Source organism: Pezoporus occidentalis, unplaced genomic scaffold (assembly GCF_034315485.1).
Source record: "Pezoporus occidentalis ecotype Australia unplaced genomic scaffold, CSIRO_AGI_Poc_V1 ctg235, whole genome shotgun sequence".
Classification (NCBI taxonomy): Eukaryota; Metazoa; Chordata; class Aves; order Psittaciformes; family Psittacidae; genus Pezoporus; species Pezoporus occidentalis.
Genome location: NW_026914233.1, coordinates 266,336 through 286,712, shown reverse-complemented (window position 1 = coordinate 286,712; position 20,377 = coordinate 266,336). Strand labels below are relative to the sequence as shown.

Genomic DNA, 20,377 nt, shown 5'->3' with positions numbered 1-20,377 from the left:
TTTTATTTTCAGTGAAAATACAGTGGCTGTTTTTCTCCTCTGCTACTGAAAAATTTATAACATTCATAGATTCCAGCTTCAGCAATCTGCTCATATAACGAACATCCAGAGCAATGAGTTCAATGCTGTTTCTCCTAAAATGTGGGACTACTAGCACTCCATGTTGTTTATAGCAGGAAAACAAGCCTTTTAGCATTCCTCAGTCTTTAAAACGGCATACCTTTGCTTTGTTCACATGAGAAATTTGCTCAATGAACTGTTGCACTGAAGCCGAACTGACTCTGCCATCCTCCTTTCTGTGGTAAATAAGCCGGGGTTTCTCTTCTGGATTTCTCAAGAAGGCTTCTTCACAGTCCTCCAACAAACAACTAGATTGGAAATCAGCATTCTTGTGCTATATTACACTGCTGTAGTAAACAGTTCAATCAACACAAGCTCCAAAGATGGGTTTCGCTGCAAAATCTAATTCAAGAGTCATATCTATTTACAACAAAGGGCAAGCAAATATCTCAGCAGAGAATTTAGGATAAACTCTGAAGCAAGGAAAAGCTAAGAGAGAAATACATGCTCTCTGTATCGAAACCATTAAACCCATTTATTATTTTTTATGATCATTGCTTTGTAAATTAAAGTTGATCTCCTCTCATAGCAACATGCAGAGTGAAGGTTAACTGCCTTGCATGGCAAGAACATGGAGTCACACGATTAATAAACACCATGTACAGGCTCTTTGTATTTATATTATGTGAATGATAACCATGGATATCATTCCCAGCAATCTATCGCTGTTCCGCAAAGAACAGTACAACTCGAGGATGCTGACAACAGAAGACAGGATCTCTCAAATGTTATATTCTTTATATGAGAACTGCAATTTTCATCATGTGTTTTCTAAGAGAAACTCTCTAAGTGAATACTGTTGGAAAGAACATTTCCTTTGTGTGTGGTTTTTTTTCCTTGTGTATTTCATTATTGAACACTTATGACCCACATACACAGAGCTGGTTATTTGGTAACACTATCCCCTCAGAGTTCCAATATCCCAGGCAGCTTATACTATCCTTCTACCAGCATAAATGGATGGCAGCTCTAGCCTGATTCCTCTATGAAAACAAACCACCATCTTCTGTAGCACCTGGCTATTCTCTGAAGTCCTCCACTGTTGTAAATCTTAGCTACTAGTGTCTTAAACCAGTCTTTAATTCTCTGTGGACAGATGTTTTATTTACAGAAACAGGAGATCTAGTTAATACAAGAGCTCTAATAACACACAGTATTTGAAATCCCTAGAGTTCAAAATCTACTCCTAATATGAAACTTTATGCATAGCAATATTTCCAGCTTTTTGCATTCATACAGATGTTTTGGAATGACCACTCCATGACCCTTAGTATTACATTTTCTAATCCCTTTTTCTCTCTTCTTCAGCAAAAGGAGACCCCCTTCCTCTCCCAAACATCAAAACTGCCCAAATTTCCCAAATACATAACATAAACAGTCCTAACACCATTCTAAAAGTATTATTAGTTTGGTGTTTTTCATTTACTGAGTCATGTTTCCTCTTTTAGAAGGTTAGGAATTTACTTACTGAAAAAGAACACATGGAAGCACCTTTTGTCATAAACCCTCATGATTTCAGTAAATTAAGGCTGTAGAAAGCTAGCATAAGGTACCACACAGGAGAGCCAAGAAATCAGTCTGAAAACCAGCCAAAGATAGAAAATGATATGTGACAGAATAAAATCAAAATGGTAAAGCCAGGTGTAAAGCTAGATAAGCACATGAAAAACACAGAGGACGTTCACACCAGCCATCCTGAATTCCTAAGACTCCAGCAATACACACGACTGAGAGATGCTCTTAGAAAGCAAAACATTTTTGTGCTATGAAGACATCTTTCAATGCTGTATTTTAAGAGTATCTGTAGCCACAAGAAAAAGGAAATGATACAAAACTGATGTATTCTTTTAACTGTCTGCACTAGCAAACCTAAAGTTCGAAGGAGCATCACTTTGAAGATAGTAGCTTTGGAAAAGTACTGAGCAAAGCATCACATACATTTTACTAAGCTATGCACTCTGCATGGATTACCAGTTTCCATTTGCTTTACCAGTCTGGAAAACACTCACCTTGGCAAAGTTAAATGCAGGAGCAAAACGATTAATGAACTTTTTTCAATTTCCCATTTTCTTACATCCTTAAGAGGCCTTTCATGTTCTTCTGAAAAATGAACAACTTGAAAGAAGTACCCCATTGTTTCACAGACTCTTTGAAGCTTTGGTGAGTAGTTCTGAAAGCAAATTTGAGTAACGGTGTTTCATTACTAAACCTGCATAGCACTAAGGACCTACTGGATGAATCTCAGTTTCTTTTCTCTAAGCAGTTTCTTCCTCTGAAGTCCTTGACAATACTTTCACTGACATCAGGCTACACTCACTAAAGCTTTCAAGAAATATTAGACAAATTTCTGAGTAAGTATCACAGTGGAAACAAACCAGCGTGTAAGGGAGCGTAAGTTTGTGAGGTACTCACTCTAATGAAGATGTCCACTTCTGGTTGAGTCTCATCAGTACCAATAATAAAACACCTTACTGTGTTACTCCAGAGAGAGTGGGAAAACAGAGGAGTAACCTGTAATAAACTGGCAACAGCAGCATCCCAATCATCTAAGAAATACAAAACAAAGTCAAGAGATCTTTACACCTGATTACACGGGATAACAGGTAAGTCGTCACATCTTAACATCATAAATATTATGTGTTATTTAAAATAGTAGTAATATTTTTACTAAACCGATTTTGTAAATTTGAATTTAGAGTCCACATATCAGCAATGTCATAGAATTTGATATTGTGGCAAAACCAGTGTTAAATATATTATCATTACAAATACATTACAATTACAACCCTTTAAAGAGGATCGATGAAAAGTATCCACAAAACCAATCCGATAATTGTAAAATAAGTAAAAATATGCAGAAACAATAAAATCATTCATAGTTAAAGCTGTTTTTTTTTTCCCTCTAGATTTACATTTCTTTTGATTAGACCATGTGAATAAATCACAGTGGAACATTACAGGAAATTCTCATTGAGATGAAGTCCATTGCTTTCTGTAGCACTGAATGTCAACTAGAAGCATATACAGGCCTACAGAAGCAATGGAAGCAATGAATTTTAAAACTTTCTCAGGTTCTTCATTTTGTGACTGGTCACTTTTTCAAGATAGGAGCAGGTTCTACTTTCAGTACCACATGGGATGATGAAAGGCTTAGTGTATGAAGCAGGAGCCATCATAGAGGAGACCCTGCCCTCCCACTTTTCAGGCACACACTTCTGAATTGGAGCCTGAAGGACTGAAGGAAAAAGGGAGAAACTGCCAGCAAAGTCAACTGTATGCAGGAGGGGTTCCAGGGCCAGGACAGTGAGGGAAACCAGAGCACCAGAAGGCAATTTGCAAGAGGCCAGAGTTCCAGAGCAACAATTATGGATACGAAAATACCTAACACTGACTCAACAATGCATACATCCTGGTCTTACACTCAGATTTCCATCAATGGCCCCCTCAGTATCTTCCTTAGTCAATATAAGTAACAAAATGGTATTTGGTTTACCCTCAACAAAGTGCCAGTCACTGCTGTTCATTAAAAATCACTGCTACACATATTCAGTCACCAAATATATTAACAGTAACAGCATGTACTGCTACAGTTCCTTTGATTTTTACAATGAAGAATTCCAAATAACCCTCACATACCCATGAATGGACAGAAAAAGAGCTAAGAAAAGAACAGAATTACTTAAGGATAGAAAAATGACACAGATGCCTATAATCCCAGCCAAACAAACCACCATTACTTACCCCTGTTTATATTTGCAAATGGTCCCTCAACATCTATGGAGCTATGAGCAAACTCAGGCCCTCTGCAAGACTGCTGAAGTTGCATCATACTACCCATGGATGGCTCACTTCCCAAAGCTCCTCCATTCCAGTACTCAGATTGTGCCCCAGCAGCTAAGAATTGGAAAACAACAAAAAACCACCCCCTTTTTAATGTCACTAAACAAGGTAAATTATCAGTTTTAAATACTCCACTTGAAACCCACTGCCGTATACCACTGATAGTAATTTTTACTCCTTTAGCAGATCTGCTCACACCTTTGTTCTAAACAGGCACTTGTCCAAAGGCACTGTGAAGCTAAAGGATGAGCTTATTTGCCAATATATAGATTGCTGACATCTGTTGGGTTCAGATGCTGACCTGCATTACAAATCAGGATTGCTGCAGTCATTTGGTATACCACAAAAATTGACAACTTTTGCTCAGGAATGTTCCAGCACTGAAAAGCATAAAGGGGCTGTAGGTCAGAATTGAAATATAGTCTCTATGCTGTGTGAAAGAGCTTTCATGGTATCTCTTCACAGCATGCTTGGATTACACTTCTGCCAATCAATACACAACATTCAAGACACTAAATAAACCTTCCATGGAGAAAATCAGGAAATTGAAAATGACTTAGAAAAAGGTAAGGGAAATACAAATTAAAAAATCAATTTAACACAGAAGAAGACAGAAAAAATACATAAAACAGACTAGCTGTACCAAAGAAGTCCATCAAATGCATAGTTACTATGCAAAACGCCAATCACTGCATTTTTAAATGTTTCTACTTTTAAAGATTGCATATTTATGCTCCTGCCAAGATGTAACAGTTGATCTCTACAAGCAAAACACAGGTTAAGCAACAGCACTTGCACACAGTTTCTCCTCAATAACCCTTCATGGTACAAGAAATAATGGTGGGTATCCCGTAAGTGTTAAAGTGCTAACAGTCTGCTACTATTATTGTGGTATTTTGAACCTGATGCAAAGCCAGTGAACTGATCTCGTGCCTATCTGAATCCTTCCCATGGTATCAAATACCTCCTACAGCTACAACAAACTTTTGCCTTTTATGTCACTAATATTGTGAGGGATTTCCTGTCAAAAAGTTCTTCAATAAAATTACTCTTTTGGTCAATTCATGGTTGTTAAATACCTAACTGCTGCTCTGAAAAGGACAGCAGCTGAGACTGGCATACTGCATTATTCATAAACAGTAAGTCTAAGATTCCCTCTAGTTTTGGGTGTGCTTTTTGGATCCTTTGGAGAATGATCCTCAGATCTAGAAACAGAAAACTCAGAAAAGACTAGAAAAATAAAGACTTGTTCATGGAACAATTTAAAAGACTGTTCAAGTCACTGTGCCTAGACAGTGTTCTACTTTCTTCATCAATTCATTCACAGGACTAGAAATGTGGGGTTTCCACAATCTAAACCAAGCCTGTGAAGTCAGCTGCTTTTACTCTTTAAACTATTTTATGTTTCTTTTTGTACGACCTAAGTACTTGACTTGTGCTTTACCACTCAGAAACCTCAGCGATATTCCAACATGAAATATTGAGGCTGAAATTCTCACCTGTAACATCCGTACAATTATCATCAGAATCAGACTCTTCAGGATCGAACACTTGGATTCCTTGGGCCTGGAGTCGCTGAAGCTTGGCTTCTAGCTCCCGTTTGGCCCTCAGTAAGTCCTGAATCTCATTTTCTTTAGTTTCTCTAAAAATCTGTGAGCAGAGAAAAACACAAACCATAAATCTTTCAATAATCAGTATTAGTTCCTCAATTCATACTATCTGGTTCAGTTGGAAAAATAAGGTTCTAGCAGTCACTTAGCCGGCAAAAGCATGAAAATGCAAACAAGAAGCCATGAGGAGCCTATAAATGAGCAGGAAAACATAGTTTTAAATGATCTGTTTTCACAATTTTACCATTTTAAACCTCAGCATACTGTTCTGAAAGTTAGAAGTTTGCGTTAGTCTGGGAAGTTTATTAAAAACCGTAAGTAACTTTTTGCATCCTTTAAAGTTTATTGTCTTCTAAACCCACCGTATGTAATAACTTTTTTCAAAGGCTCCCTTTTATTGCTGCATGTATTTTGTTTTTACGTTTACATATGGGAAGAAAACATGAACCTAAATTCAAAGAGATGACATCTTCTTCAAGTCTCATTTTCTTCAATAAGGTCAAAACCAATCCTTTTATATATCTGCCAAACATTAACACCTGCTACAATTACAGGTATTGATAATCTTGAAAACAGTGCAAGACCAGCAAAACCAGACCTACTGCTCTGAGTGATAGAAATACCACCATCTGCAGCACGGGAAAAGCAGAAGCATCAGCTTGGCGTTTCAAGTCACCTCTCCAAAAGCACAAATGCTTTTGCCTTTAACTGGGTATCACACTTCAGCAGCCAAGAGATGCACCAATACACACTTTTCTTCAATGTAAGCTAGCAGTGTTTAACATTACAATACTATATATAAAATTGATTCAGAAATAATGGAGCTCTGTGTTTATACATTCCTTCAGCATGTGTCAGTTTGCAGCCCAGGTTTTCCTGTCACTCTCAAACCTGAGTACTTTCTGTGCTCAAATAACACAGGAATTTAGTTCAAGATGCATCACTGCATATTCTCCTTTTTCCTCAGAGTCTTACAGAGATGTTATGGCAAGATTACCCTAAACAAAATAGACAGCTACAGCGATGATATTCCAATTATTTTTTATAAGAAGGAGAGGTCCTCACAAAAGCTACTGGAGAAGAGTTCATCGGGGAAATGTACCCAAATGACATTTATCTTCTCTCTGGTCCTTTTCCCAGGGAGGGAAGTGAAGACATACCTTGAATTGCCTTTTGACCTTGTCTCGATCATGTTCAAAAGTAGCAGCTCTCTCCATGGCTTGGTATTTAGCTTCCAAGGCACTTTCTTTCTCCCTAAGGATTTTCTGGTAGGTTTTCTGAAGTGCCTGAAAACATTTAACATACCGAGTGAAAGCAATCTCTGATGAAAGGTTTTAGATTCCTCTTCAGCTCTGAATACAACGATGTTATCCCAAGCACTACACATCCCTCCTCACCCAGGGACCCTGTGGTCCCCATCCCAGAGGCACACATTGACCGCACACCAGTGTCACACCAGGACAGCACTGAGGCACGCACCGCTTCTCCAGCACCTTGGGAAGGCAAAGCCATCTCACCCATCACCTCCCTGCCACTGCTTCTCTGCTCAGACCCCTCATGAGAGAGCAGCGGGAGCTACCTGCAGCTCAGCGCGCAGCCGCTTGTTCTCCCTGTCCAGTTTGGCCTCCTTCTTCACCATGGAGGCCACCTCGTTGTTCTTGCTGACGCGGAAGATCTCGTACTCCTTCTTCAGCCGCTCGTACTCGGCCACGCACTCCAGCTCCTGCACCGAGGCCGTCGACTTGAAGCTGGCCCCGATGAGGCCGCCGGGCCGCGAGGCACCGACCCTCCGCAGGGAGCCGCGCAGCAGCCGGGCCTTGGGCTTCACCTCCACCGGGATCTCGCAGGCCTCGCCGCCGCCGTACGTGTCCTCGATCACCTCCCCGACCGCGCCTGCCGGGCTCACCAGGGACGACGCCGTCCCCATGACCGCGCCCGCAGCCGGCTTGAGGCGTTAACACGGAGCGGAGGGCCCGGCCGGAGGGGACATGCCCGAGGCGGAGGGTCCCCACAGGAGGCTGCTCCCAGCCTCGCCCCGGTTGCGCCCCTCACCGCTCCCCCGACCCGGCCGAGCCGCAGGGCCTTCCAAGCCCGCGGGCCATGGCCCGCTCCGTGCGGCGGCCGGACAAGGAAGGGAGGGAGAGCGGGCGGAACCCTCACCGCGGGCCGCCTCCCTCTCCCGCCCCGTCCCGTAGCGGCGGCACCGCCGCTGGAGCAGCCCTGGAGGGCCGGGGAAAGGCGGAGCCGCGGCGGTGAGCGGCAGGGACTGGTAGCGGCTGAAGGGCGGGAAGCTGCTCCTGTGAGGAAAAGTCGGGATGTTTTAGGGTTTTGCTGTAAAAAACAGGCGCTTATGTGAGGCACGGCAAAGCCGTCCATTCCCACCGGCATCATCGCAGCCCCGCACGGCCCTGCCTCCAGGCCGGACAGCGTTTGCCTTGGCCGAGCAGGGTCACGCAGGCTTGCGTGTGGTAGAGACCTCGTGGGGGATTTTCTCTCTCGCTCCCCTGAAATCGTGAGGCGGCCTCCATGGTGAAGAAGGCACACTCTGAAGAAGACGACCTGAGAAGAGCAAGTAGGGGGTCCACCGAGAGGTAAGTACTGGGTTCTTGTGCCGTGCCACGCCTGAGTTCAGTGCCTGCACCTTGCGCTGCCTCATCTAAAACTCTCTGTTTGAAGACCTTCATTTTCAGGAATAAGGCGGTCATAGATTATCTGCCCCTTAAGTTATCCTAATGGCATTTCCCTCCCTTTCTCTTCAAAAAGCCCTGTGTGGTTCCTTCACTTATCCTGGGGATTTCGGAGGAACAGATGGAGCAGGTGCCCTTTTGTGCACCTATCTCAGAGCCTGCCCTACCATTGTGCAAATAGCAAACACAGCACCATTTTAAAGCAGTTTTGCCTCATGTATGTGCCAGGTTTCTTAGCCATGACCAGGGGAGCCATTCTTTGAAATGTCTTCCCAACGACACACCTCTAACTTCCAAAATCTATTGGAGGGGGAAATCCCTTTTGTGCAAAACAGAGAAAAGGTGTTGGTTTATTTCCTGGAGTAAAAACTCAGGGATTTGGGAATACGGGCAGTTTTCCTTAACTTTACTCCTTTGTTTTCAAGAGGAAAAAATAATCTCTTGTCAGAATAACATTTGTGGTTATGCTGGTAATCCGTTCCACTTAAACCCCGTTTCAGTGAAAAGGACAGATACAGAATATGTGACAACTTTGGGAAGAGGAAGGCTGCTGCTATGTTTTCCCTAATATTGCCAGTAAGAGCCTGCCCAGTATTAGGTGATTCAGCAAATCGGCAGGTAGTTCTTTAACAAAGCAAGGCTTTGGTTCCTTCATTTACATGTTGGTATCAGTCTGTTTCTGCACTGCTGCTTGAGCTCTGGCAATGACTAAAACTACGTTCATGCTGGTGCTGAATTGTTCTCATATTCTGAGTTGTGAAAGTCAGAATCTCCAAGCTTTAAGCCTAGAGTAAAAAGTGTAGCATTGCCAGAGCGCCTGGATTCCTTCTGATAAACCACTTGACTTTAACAAATAGATCAGAAAAACTGTAAATGCTGTTTCTCTAATGCTGCCTCTGGTTGTGTTACTGAATTTGCATGGATAGTAGAGGCCATATTAACACAACCCTTTCTAAACAGAAAAATTACACTCCTTCCCTATTGCTTCGTAGAATCATAGAATAGTAAGGGTTGGAAAGGACCTTAAAATCATCTAGTTCCAACCCCCCTGCCATGGACAGGGGTTTCCCTAATGTTTAGAAATTAGAATAGCTTGCTTCAGCATCTCATTTGTAAACTAACAATGGCTGCTTTAAGTCACATAGGGATAATTCAGAAAGTAATTACAGAATCACAGAATTATTGGGGTGGGAAGGGACCTCTGCTACTGTCGTCTAGTAATTGGTTTAAAATCTTTGTCAGTCACATGGGCAGTGGGATCCAGCACCCTCAGCAAGTTTGCCACCAACACGACACTAAGATGTGTGGTTGGTTGATGCACTGGAGGGAAGGGATGGGATCCAGAGGGACCTTGACACACTTGAGAGGTGGGCAGTGCCAACCTCATGGAGTTCATCCAAGCCAAGTGCAAGGTGCTACCCCTGGGTCGGGGCAATCCCAGGCACAGCTACAGGTTGGGCAGAGAGAAACTTGTGGGTCAAGATAGAGACAGTTTAGTTACTGAAAGAAAGAAAATAAGAAGGAAAGAAAATAGCATCACTCACCACCTCCTAGACAGCAGCTGTTTTCTGGGAACAGCTATGCTGGAAGGAAAACCCCTGGGTTTTACTGCTGAGCATTGTCTATTTGTCAAATGAGAACCTGTATTTTTTAAAGGTCCTTCCTGACTTCAGCTGTAACAGAACCCGACTACTTTCCATCCCTGAATCCACATAATGAGGAATACAGTACATTGGCTGGTCCTCTGACAAATTTACTCTTCTACCTACCCCTCTGGGGTCAGCATGCAGTCTGTACTCCTGATCTGCAATGGAACAACTACTCCGCCAATGTTCTTAAAATCTGCTGGGCTACAGTTTAAAACCATTTATGTGGCATCTGTAGTGGTATTGCCTTTGTCTTTGATGTATCTATTGTATTACTACATGTTTTATTGTTGAAGATTCTTACTCTTGATTTCATTTAATTTTAGGAGTTGCTGGTGACTGTCAATGAACAAAATCTAAGGATCTGTCCCATTGAGAAAAGTACAACTGCAGGAACTGGCCCTCTGAAAGAAGGTTGGTGTTTTAACATGCATTATTAGGTTCAGTTCCAAGTCAGCAGGTGTTCATTTTATGTAACAGTGTATCTGATATGTATTCCTGTAAAATTTACTATGCAAGATCAGGATGCAACAAGATGAGAGGAAACTGAGGAAGGTTTGAAGATAAAAGGTTGCTGCAGATTGACTACCCATTAAAAATAACACTTGCTATGATTAGAATGAATGTTGATTATGACCTGAAAGCAGAAGATGAATGAAAGGCAGCTGACCCAACTTCTACATAACATCCTTTTTGTTAGCTCAGATGCTGGAGTTACTTATATATCTTGTATATAAGATATATAAACCACTTATATATTTATGCATACCTTATGTATAACCTTGTATATATACTGTATATATATATATATAAAAGGTGTATATATACCACAGGCATATGCAAAGTATGTTAGGAGCCCTTCATAAATCACTATTAAATTGTTTGTGCCTGCACTGAATCAAGTTGATAATTTTTTATGATCTCATTCATTATTCAAAAATATCTGTGTCTGATGGAACATGATTAAGAGAGTTCTACAGAGGACAGTGACAAGATGCAGTATGGTAATTTTTAAAAGATTAGTTTTTGTCCTGGATTATATGTATTTTTTGCAAGGGCATCTAGTGATAGGACAAGGGATGATGGCTTTAAGCTGAAAGAGGGTATATTTAGATTACGTCTTAGGAAGGAATTCTTCCCTGTGAGGGTGCTGAGGCGCTGGCACAGAATGCCCAGAGAAGCTGTGGCTGCACCATCCCTGGCAGTGTTCAAGGCCAGGTTGGAAAATGAAAACTTTGATCTAAAATGTTGCCTGCTATTGGGCTGTTCTTTATTAATTTGCTGGCTATCACCAGTAGTCAACCCTGTGCAGGAAGTGCAAGCCTGAATAAGCCAAATGACTGATCTACTTACTCACCTTCTTTCTTTTATATCACATGAGACCTGATGTAAACCACAATGAAGTCAGGGAATTTTTCAATTGAGATGATCTGTTTTGAATCTGGTACTCTTGCTGTTCCAGAGAAGCCCGAACCTGATAGATCTTAGCTTTGAGCATGACAATTACTTTGTTGTCTCTGCCCTGTTAACGCCTGCATTTCATTCATGACAGGCATCTGCCTCTGTCCTTCTCTGAGACCTTCATGCTAAGCAGCAGCAGTTCCATGATTACCAGCCACTATGACTGATGTGCTTCTGGAGCTGAGGGGTTGTCTGCTAGATGGTGGGCAGGTAGAGATCTTCTTTCCTTTTTCATGTGACCCAGCATGGCTGGAGCAATATCCATCATTATGACTGGCTTACACCTTGCACAGTCTTTCCGTGACCTGATGTGAAATTGTGCAACTGGGGTTTGAGTAATTTGAGGTGTTGTGAGTGAGTACAGGAGACAGAGTAACTAAGAAACTCATTACAGTTCATCATTAGCTCAAAAAGTTGGAAATTCACATTCAAAAGCAAGACTTTGTCATAAACTTATGTTTTAGAAATAGGACTGCAAAGTCTGTAGATATGTGCTGAAAATCCCATCTAAACTCTGTAGGCACGTTTATGAGAGTCTCTAATGCATCTGCTTTTCGCTTTCAAGCTAAAAATAATACAACATACAGGTGGTTAATTGTAAACTGCCTGACAAATTCAACCTTGGGGCATAGTTCTGAGTTCAAATAGCTACTGAACTCACTGTTGTTTTACTCAGTAAACTTATTACAGGCTGTCAAGCTAAGATTATCAGCTTTTTTCAAAAATCTGTTTACTGAGAGTTCTGAAATTCCCTGGAGCAGAGATGATGAATATTGTAAGGAAGGAGAGGACTTTTAAATGCTTTTAAATGCTCCCATAGCTTTACATGTCATAACCCTTCGCCGCTAGAGGACACCAAGACCCAAGGAAAAAGGGGTTGTCTGAGGCGGAGGGAGAAAAGGAGAGAAACTTCTTACACAAGAGTTAGGAAATTATTAGTTCAGAAGTTACATGCTTCTAATTTCTAATAAAGTAGTTTATAACAAAGTTTCTTAAAGAATTGAGACTATTTTGGAAGATATTTCCAGGCAAAATACAGATGAGACAGATAAATAAAAGCTGAAGCTTTAATTTAGTGGTTTGCTATCAGTCATAGGTAATAACGTTATTTGCAAAGCACAGTACTGACTAGTTTTGAGAGAGCTGTACACTGTTCCATTAAATTCATAGATCATTCTGTATTGATTTCAGTAAGAATAGGGCTTGGCTTTGCAATCTGAAGTAACTGGTAGGTGTTCTGATTTTTGACAAAGGAGTTAGATATCCTTATGTAGGAAGGTTGTTGCAGTCCATTATCTAGAATGGAAATAAAGATCTGAAACCACTGGAATCTTCTGTCGCCACAAATATCTATTACTTTAACCATGTTTATGTTTGTAACTTGTAATACAAGGACTGTTTCAACATAAGCTATAGGAAGTGGATTCAGAACAATGCAATTCATAATTGGAACCAAACTTTTCACCTTCATGGCTTCAGTGTGTCAGACAAGTTAAACTCCCTTAATCTTTATGGCAAGTCACTCAGTGACGTTTCTCCATTAAAAGTTTTGAACGACCTTAGTTTGTCAGAACTCTGAAATGAGTTTTAGCTGAAAGTTCCACAATAAGTTATAATCCTATCAACAAGAGAGCTCTTGAACATCCATTTTATCATCACTGAATTGTCACTGAACTGAGAAGGATTTTGATGTCAGATTTTTGCAGTCTCATGGCCATTTCATTCCAGACCAATTGGATTAATACTGTGTGTGGTCACTGTGCTGAGGAGCAACTAATCTTGCTCACCAGAAAAGTGGGGTGAAAGGGAGAGAAATGTCAAAATAAATATAAAACTGAGAGATATTAATGATAAGCAATTGTTTTGCTGTGCCCTTTATTGCTTCAGCAATAGAGCCACAGTACTGCAATAGTGCATAACAAGTGATGAATATAGAATATGCTAAAGAGGGCACCTAATAATTTGTAAGATCACTTAAGAGTGCTCTTTACAAAACCTTCCTGTGCTAGTGGGAATGTGAAACTCAATGGTACCCAACTGAAATTCCCTGAGTACTTTCATGTTCAAGGCCAGGTTAAATGGTGCTTGGAGCAACCTGGCCTAGCGCAAGGTGTCCCTGCCCATGGGTTGGAACTGAATGATCTTAAGGTCCTTTCTAGCCCAAACCATTCTATGATTCTATGTTCTATTATCTGTGCCCAGAACATCTACCTTCTTGGCTGAGCTGGATGTCCCAATAGTTTATCCTAATCTGTACTTGCAAATTAAGCATCCTAAATCTGAACAAAATTTTCTTCAAAAACAGAGGTGGAAAGGGTGCTGCCACCCAGTCCAAAAGGTTGATACCTGAGTGGGTTCACTGGCTTATTCAGACCACAGCAATTAGATCCTGCACCTTTTGTTTTCCAGAAGGCTGCCCGACCAAGAGGCTGTAGGGAGGACTTGTCTGGAACCTTCCACAGCTGTCTGGGGAGAGCTGGATATACAGTACCTCATACAGTGCATGGTTTTGGGGGCCAGAAAGAAAGAACTGATTGGATAATGATTCTCTAAGTTGCTGATTAGGACTCCTCTCCCCTTCAGCAAGCTAAAAAAACAAGTCTTCTGTCTCCAGATGTACTCATCTATACCTATATGAAGTTGAAATGAACTCTTACTTTGTTTTAGATGTCTGATTCAGGGAGTCACCTGAGATCTCAAGAGTGATCAGGTATAAAACATAGCCATTCTTCATCATTCCTTTAGGTGGCTATCATCTTTGTTCAGCCTGTGGTACAACGGGACTGTCCACCTATAGTGCCCAGAGCATTCAGACATTTAAAGTCACAGCTTGCACAGTCAGGGCAAAAGGCTTAAGAGTTTGGTGTGGCAGTACTAGAAGATGCCATTCCTCAGTCTATTTCTAGAGCAACCTTTATTCAATGATGCAAATGGCTGCAGTTCACTATGGTATCAGTTTAGCAATGTCTAATCCTGCCTAATCTGTAATCATGTCAGTATTTACTTTGATATCCAAGGGGCTAACCCCTTCTACTATTTTTTCTTGTGGTTGGTGTCACGTTTCTTTCCATGCACAAGCAATTTTGCTTTTAGGAGCTATAAGGACAGTCACACAGATTTTTTCCTGCCTTGATCCAATACAGAAGAAATAATGTTCATATCCTATGAGAAGAAGGTTGTTCAGAAATCCCCATGTTGCTAGGCTAATGGTAGAAGGCATAGCATGTGGGATGCTAAATCCCAGCTTTAAGAAGACATATACTAGAAAGCTTCCCAGTTGTTCTTAGCATGTACATTTGAAACTGATTTTAGCTCTGAAGGGTCCCTACAAAGTCTTGATGCTGTGAACTCCTGCCTTCCAGAGGAAGGTCCTTTTCATCTAGCTGCAAATTAAATACTAATTTCTTTTGGTTTTCTATTGATGTCTCCATTTTAATTGTGTAGTTTGAAGTGCTCATTGTCGAGGGGGGCTGCTACGTTGTATTACTATCTTTCTGAGCAGGATATCATTTCAAGTAATTAATCTGGATAGTGTGGAAATTGTTGAAATGAATGAAGAATCTTAGGTATTTTCCATGGAGTTCATGGTATTAGAAATTACTTATGTGCTATATGAGTTTTGCATGTATGAGCTGAATCTGACAACCACAAAATGTAGAATTTTATTTCTAAACCATTATGTGGCATTTTTGTGGAGTCAGTATATATAGTTTCCTAAAACATTGCCTGGGCTGTTGGGTTAGCAGGAGTTTTTAGCACTTCATTGTATATTGTGTTGAAATTCTATATCTAGGACGTGCATTGAAACCAAAGGATGTTCCTCTTTTTATGCAGCAGCTTCGAAATGTCCTGAGGCTATAACTGACTGGCACACAGTGAGATTAGATAACCATTGCATAATAGGAATGCCTGGAAAACAGTAGAGCTGCATATATCCCTTTAAACATGTGATTTGAAAGATGTGACTCGAATGAAAAAAGGCTTTGCGGTCAGGTATATATTGAATTAAGTTATACACTGAAACTGTGTTGTGGCATTGCTGAAGTGAGAGCAATAGGCTGTAATATGGCAAAAGTTAATTTTTCTCTGGAACATGTGAGGCATGCCATTACAGTAACTCCTCTGGGAGTACTTTAGATTGAAGGTGGAAGGGTCTGTGATTACATTCCAGGTTCATGCCACGATTCATCTTACTTCAGGAGTTTTGTAGCAATGAACTGTGACCAGAGAGAATGGGAGGAAGGAAAAATACCTTGTCTGTAGTGCAAAGAGCAGAAATGTGCACTTGTACAGTTTCTAATTGTATGTCAGTTGGAGCTTATGTATCCACATTTGGAGTGGCTTCAGATTATGAACTGAAAATATGTGTCTGGAAACATGTGGTTGTCATCTGGTGAAGATCTTCCAGATCTGCTGGAAGCCTGGGAGTGTGGAGTATCTCCACAGTGTCAAGTGGTACAAGTTCTTATCAGGTAGGTCCCACTGGCTGTTGTATAGGGAGGTATGCTGAAGATTGCTCACTGGGCATGTGCTAAGAAGTTCCACTGTGCCTTTGTCTGAGTTGGATGTTGTATGAAGTGTCAACTTAACATACATCCATCCTACAGATTATCAGTTTTGGACCGCTCACTACAAGGTGACGTGCTGGAGCACATCCAAAGAGCAACAAAACTGATGCAGGCTCTAGAGAACAAGTCTTATGAGTAGCAGCTGAGGGAACTGGGTTTTTTTAGCCTGGAGAAGAGAAGGCTCAAGGGGGACCTTCTCACTCTCTACAACTGCCTGACAGGAGGTTGTAGTGAGGTGGGTGTTGGTCTCTTCTCCCAACTAATAAGTGTCAGGACAAGAGGAGTTGGCCTCAAGTTGCACAGGAGAGATTTAGATTGCATATTAGGGATAATTTATTTCCAGAAAGGATGCTCAGGCATTGGAACAGGCTGCCCAATGTAGCGGTGGAGTCGCTGCCCCTGGAGGTATTTAAAAGACTTATAGACTCGTGCTTAGGGCCATGGTTTAGTGGTGGACCTGGCAGTGTGAGTTTATGGATAGACCTGATGACCCTAAAGGTCTTTTCCAACCTAAATGATTCAATGATTCTGTCTGCTCAAGTGCAGTGTGTCTGATCCATCTGAGAGATACTGGATTTACAGAGCATGCTTTACAAGCTGCATTGTGTCCTTAGTACTTGTGTCTGGGAAACATGACAAATCCTTTTTCCACAGCAGTTCTATTTGTATGCTTTCTGTACCTGAAACTCCAGCTTCTCTGCAGTACACATTGAGGCATTTCACAATGCGTTAGAGATTACAAGTAGGCATAACTGAAACTGTCCTGAAGACTTCAAATGAACGAACACAGTACATAATTTGTTCCTTCATTTCTGAAGAGCTGTTTGCCATGCTGTTTCTTTCTTTCCACAAACTTATTTTGTCATCTTCTCCGGTTTCATTCCCATCCCATTCCACTTTGCACCAGTGCATGCAACAAAGGAATAGTAAGACAACCAGACAGCTACTAGCAGGGCCTCTTCACTCCTGCTGCTCAAGTGTTGCAACAGCCAGTCATTTAGAATCACAGAATCCCAGACTGGTTCGGGTTGGAAAAGACCTTAAGAGCATCCAGTTCCAACTTGACATGGGCAGAGATACCTCACACTAGGCCATGTCGTCTAAGGCTCTGTCCAACCTGGCCTTGAGCACTGCCAGGGATGGAGCATTCACCACTTCTCTGGGCAACCTGTTTCACTGCATTCCTGTAAGTACTGTGCTGCACTATAAGCCTGACTGCTGTCTGTGCTTCATCTCTTTAGCTCCGAATTCAGTCTCCTGCCTCTTTATAAAACAAAACCAGAAACACCACCCCCACCCCTCCTCACTGGGCTGTGGACATCAGTTATGGTAAAAGAAGGGGAAGAGGATCAGAGATATCTTTTTAGCTTGGGGTCAGCGTAGATAAGAGTATCTTCTGGCAGCCATAAGACTGGTCTCATTCTCTTTTTTAGGAAGCAGAGCACAGGTGTTAGAAATCACTGGGAAATTACAATGCAAAGTTCTTGGTGGGAGGTGCGGTCTTGAATACCTGCTGGTGTCTCAAGAACATCAGAAAGCTGTCATTGCAGTCATTTAAAAAGCTTCTGCTCTGCACAAAGCCAGAAAGCTGCAGTGAGAAGAGACCTGATTCCCCAGAGCACTTTCTAACAAAACCAAAGCAGGCAAAGTCTTTTCTACATTTTGCTACTTGTATTTTAAGGACCTTTTATATTGACTTCAAAGGAAAAATATGCTATGAAACACTTTTTCCACATATTTATAAACAGCAAATTGTCACTTGATTCTTAACTAAGATAAACAAAGCCACGGAATGCATAGCTCAGACCTGTTAAAGCCACACTGCCTTTAAATCAGAAGAAACATTTCACACTGCATCTTCCAGACAATTTTGCTGGAATTCCATCTGGCAATGAGACCAGTCTTGGAAGCAGTAACCCTACCCAGCTTTAAACTCTTCTGTGTCAGAGCTGGCCTTATGTTCGCAATGCAGCTAAATAATGAACAGCACCAATTGAGTGACCTTTATTGAGTAAACAATTTGTTGCAGTCTCTGGTGAAGCCTTTCCATTGACATGACTTCAGGTTGCGTGACATGTTAGGATAAACATTACTGATATCTAACAATAAAGGAAACATTCAACATATTACTTGATTTCCCCATCCTCCCTGATGCCTGTCACTTCATTCTCATGCTCCTGCTAAAGAAAAACTAAAGGCTACTTGAAACACTCAGAGTTTTCCATGAAAATTAATCCATCTGGAATTCTTCCTGCTGCACTTACGTTGTTGTGGTGGGTTGAACCTGGCTGGGCACCAGATGCCCACCAAAGCTGCTCAATTGCTCCCCCTCCTCAACTGGACATGGGAGAGAACATACAAGAGAAGGCTGGAGCGTTGAAATAAGGACAGGGAGAGATCACTCACTAGTGACTGTCACAGGCAAAATAGGCTCGACTTGGGGAAATCACTTTATTACCAATCAAATCAGAGGAGGATTAGAAGAAATAAACTCGTCTTAAAAACACCTTCCCCCCAGTTGTCCCTGATGCTTCTTCCTTGCCAGGGAGGATTCCTCACACTCTTCTGCTCCAGTGTGGGGTCCCTCCCATGAGGGACAGTTCTCCATTAACTTCTCCAGTCTGAGTCCTTCCCAGTGGCTGTAATTCTTCATGGGCTGCTCCAGTGCGGGTCCCTTCCGTGGGGTGCATCCTTCAGGAACAGACTGCTCCAGTGTGGGTCTCTTCCATGGGGTGCATCCTTCAGGAACAGACTGTCCCAGTGGGGGTCTCTTCCATGGGGTGCATCCTTCAGGAACAGACTGCTCCAGTGTGGGTCCTTTCCATGGGGTGCATCCTTCAGGAACAGACTGCTCCAGTGTGGGTCCTTTCCATGGGGTGCATCCTTCAGGAACAGACTGCTCCAGTGTGGGTCCCTTCCATGGGGTGCATCCTTCAGGAACGAACCGCTCCAGTGCGGGTCCCTTCCATGGGGTGCATCCTTCAAGAACAGACTGCTCCAGTGCGGGTCCCTTCCATAGGGTGCATCCTTCAGGAACAGACTGTTCCAATGTGGGTCCCTTCCATGGGGTGCATCCTTCAGGAACAGACTGCTTCAGTGTGGATCCTTCCATGGGTGCATCCTTCGGGAACAGACTGCTCCAGTGTGGGTCCCCATGGGGTCACAGCTCCTGCACTTTCAGAAGGGTGTGAAAGCAGAATATCAGCCTAAGAAGGCAGCTAACAGACACATGAGGAGAGCACAGATGGGATGCAGCGCTTGAAGCCCGCAGGGAATGAGCAGCAGAACTGAGCCTGCATTTTCTTCCATGATGGTTGGGTAGAGGCTGTGCTTGGTAGCAGGGTCTGATTTTGTATTTCAGTGCAGTCCTGTGAATTTTTATGACGTTCAAGGAGCTAACTATTGAGTTACTCACACCTTGGGGAAATTTTCACATGCTAAATGTTTGAGTAACTTGCTTTCTTATAGCATGTTTCTACTTCCATTGTGGGAGAAGAATTGGAGTCTTCTTTTGTCAATTATTTAAAGCAAACTGGTGAAAAACAGGTATAGAAAGCAATCAGGTCTGTGCTAAAAGTTCCCCTCTCCAATTCTATGCTAATAAATGGGGAATGTTCTTGTATCCATGGCAAATTCAACAGAGGAAGTAATTGGCCCTTGTGTGTGGCACATAAATTATTTCTTTGTCAACTTGAAATGTAAGTTTATCAGGTAAAGGTAACTGGTTTAGACATGTTCATGCTTCTGGTACCAGTCTGGCTGTTTAACCCCTTCCATAGGTCTGTTCTTCATGAGCTGTTACATGCATAATTTATGATTTAGTTTTTCAAAGCAGAAAATTCTGTACATTGGGCTCCATCTATCTTCCTTTTAAGCTTTGCTGCAGAAAACTTAAGGATAGAGAGAATCAGACTGTGTTAATGGATAAACCTGCACATAGCGAGTGACTGAAAAAGCACTATACATCCCTGCAAACCAGCACTGTCACTTCACAGGTTTCCAGATGTGTGGAAAGGATGTGGAATGGTTTGTTTGATTTTTCTAGCAAGTGATGCATATATATTTGGTTACCAGAGACATGTAATATTCATCTAAAATAAGCTGTGCAAGACTCAGTCTATTTGGCAGGATGCTTGTCAGGTGGCTGGATGACCTGCCAGAGCTCTGGAACAGCTGAGGTGTTACAGGAGGACAAAAGGATGGTAAGATGAGGAGGCTGTAGGGGAGCAAAGGTGGAAGAAGGAACCTGCCCTGGGGGACCACGTTTGGATGTAAGGGAGGAGGTGAGAAGTGGATATTAGCAGAGCTCCTCACAGCTACACTTCCATATGGTTAAGCATCTGTGTGCTTGCTCCTCTCAAAAACACATTTTCCTATTAGAGCTTGGAGCGGATTTGTTCAGAGCTGCGCTCCAGGCCATAGCATAATGAAGCAAAGCCTTGCCT

At 42.1% G+C, this 20,377-nt stretch overlaps 1 protein-coding gene and 1 long non-coding RNA gene across 3 annotated transcripts in view; one reads left to right on the top strand and one right to left on the bottom strand.

Annotated features, from left to right (window-relative positions):
* The window catches only part of NPHP3 (nephrocystin 3), a 29,124-nt gene extending 21,419 nt beyond the window's left edge, over window positions 1-7,705 (bottom strand). Inside the window, exons 1-7 of one of the 2 annotated variants that reach the window (XM_062621846.1) lie at window positions 7,150-7,705; window positions 6,731-6,856; window positions 5,460-5,610; window positions 3,862-4,014; window positions 2,533-2,666; window positions 2,130-2,290; window positions 221-368 (exon numbers count right to left, since the gene is read on the bottom strand). In XM_062621846.1, coding sequence (XP_062477830.1) covers window positions 221-368; window positions 2,130-2,290; window positions 2,533-2,666; window positions 3,862-4,014; window positions 5,460-5,610; window positions 6,731-6,856; window positions 7,150-7,497 — 1,221 coding nt within the window. In that variant the 5' untranslated portion in view covers window positions 7,498-7,705. The remainder of the gene's footprint in view (window positions 1-220; window positions 369-2,129; window positions 2,291-2,532; window positions 2,667-3,861; window positions 4,015-5,459; window positions 5,611-6,730; window positions 6,857-7,149) is intronic. The other variant, XM_062621848.1, reaches the window with a different exon arrangement.
* A 170-nt stretch (window positions 7,706-7,875) lies between these two features.
* LOC134165267 (uncharacterized) overlaps window positions 7,876-20,377 on the top strand; it is a 60,493-nt gene continuing 47,991 nt past the window's right edge. Inside the window, exons 1-2 of the long non-coding RNA XR_009965452.1 lie at window positions 7,876-8,161; window positions 10,230-10,317. This is a non-coding gene — a long non-coding RNA (uncharacterized LOC134165267). The remainder of the gene's footprint in view (window positions 8,162-10,229; window positions 10,318-20,377) is intronic.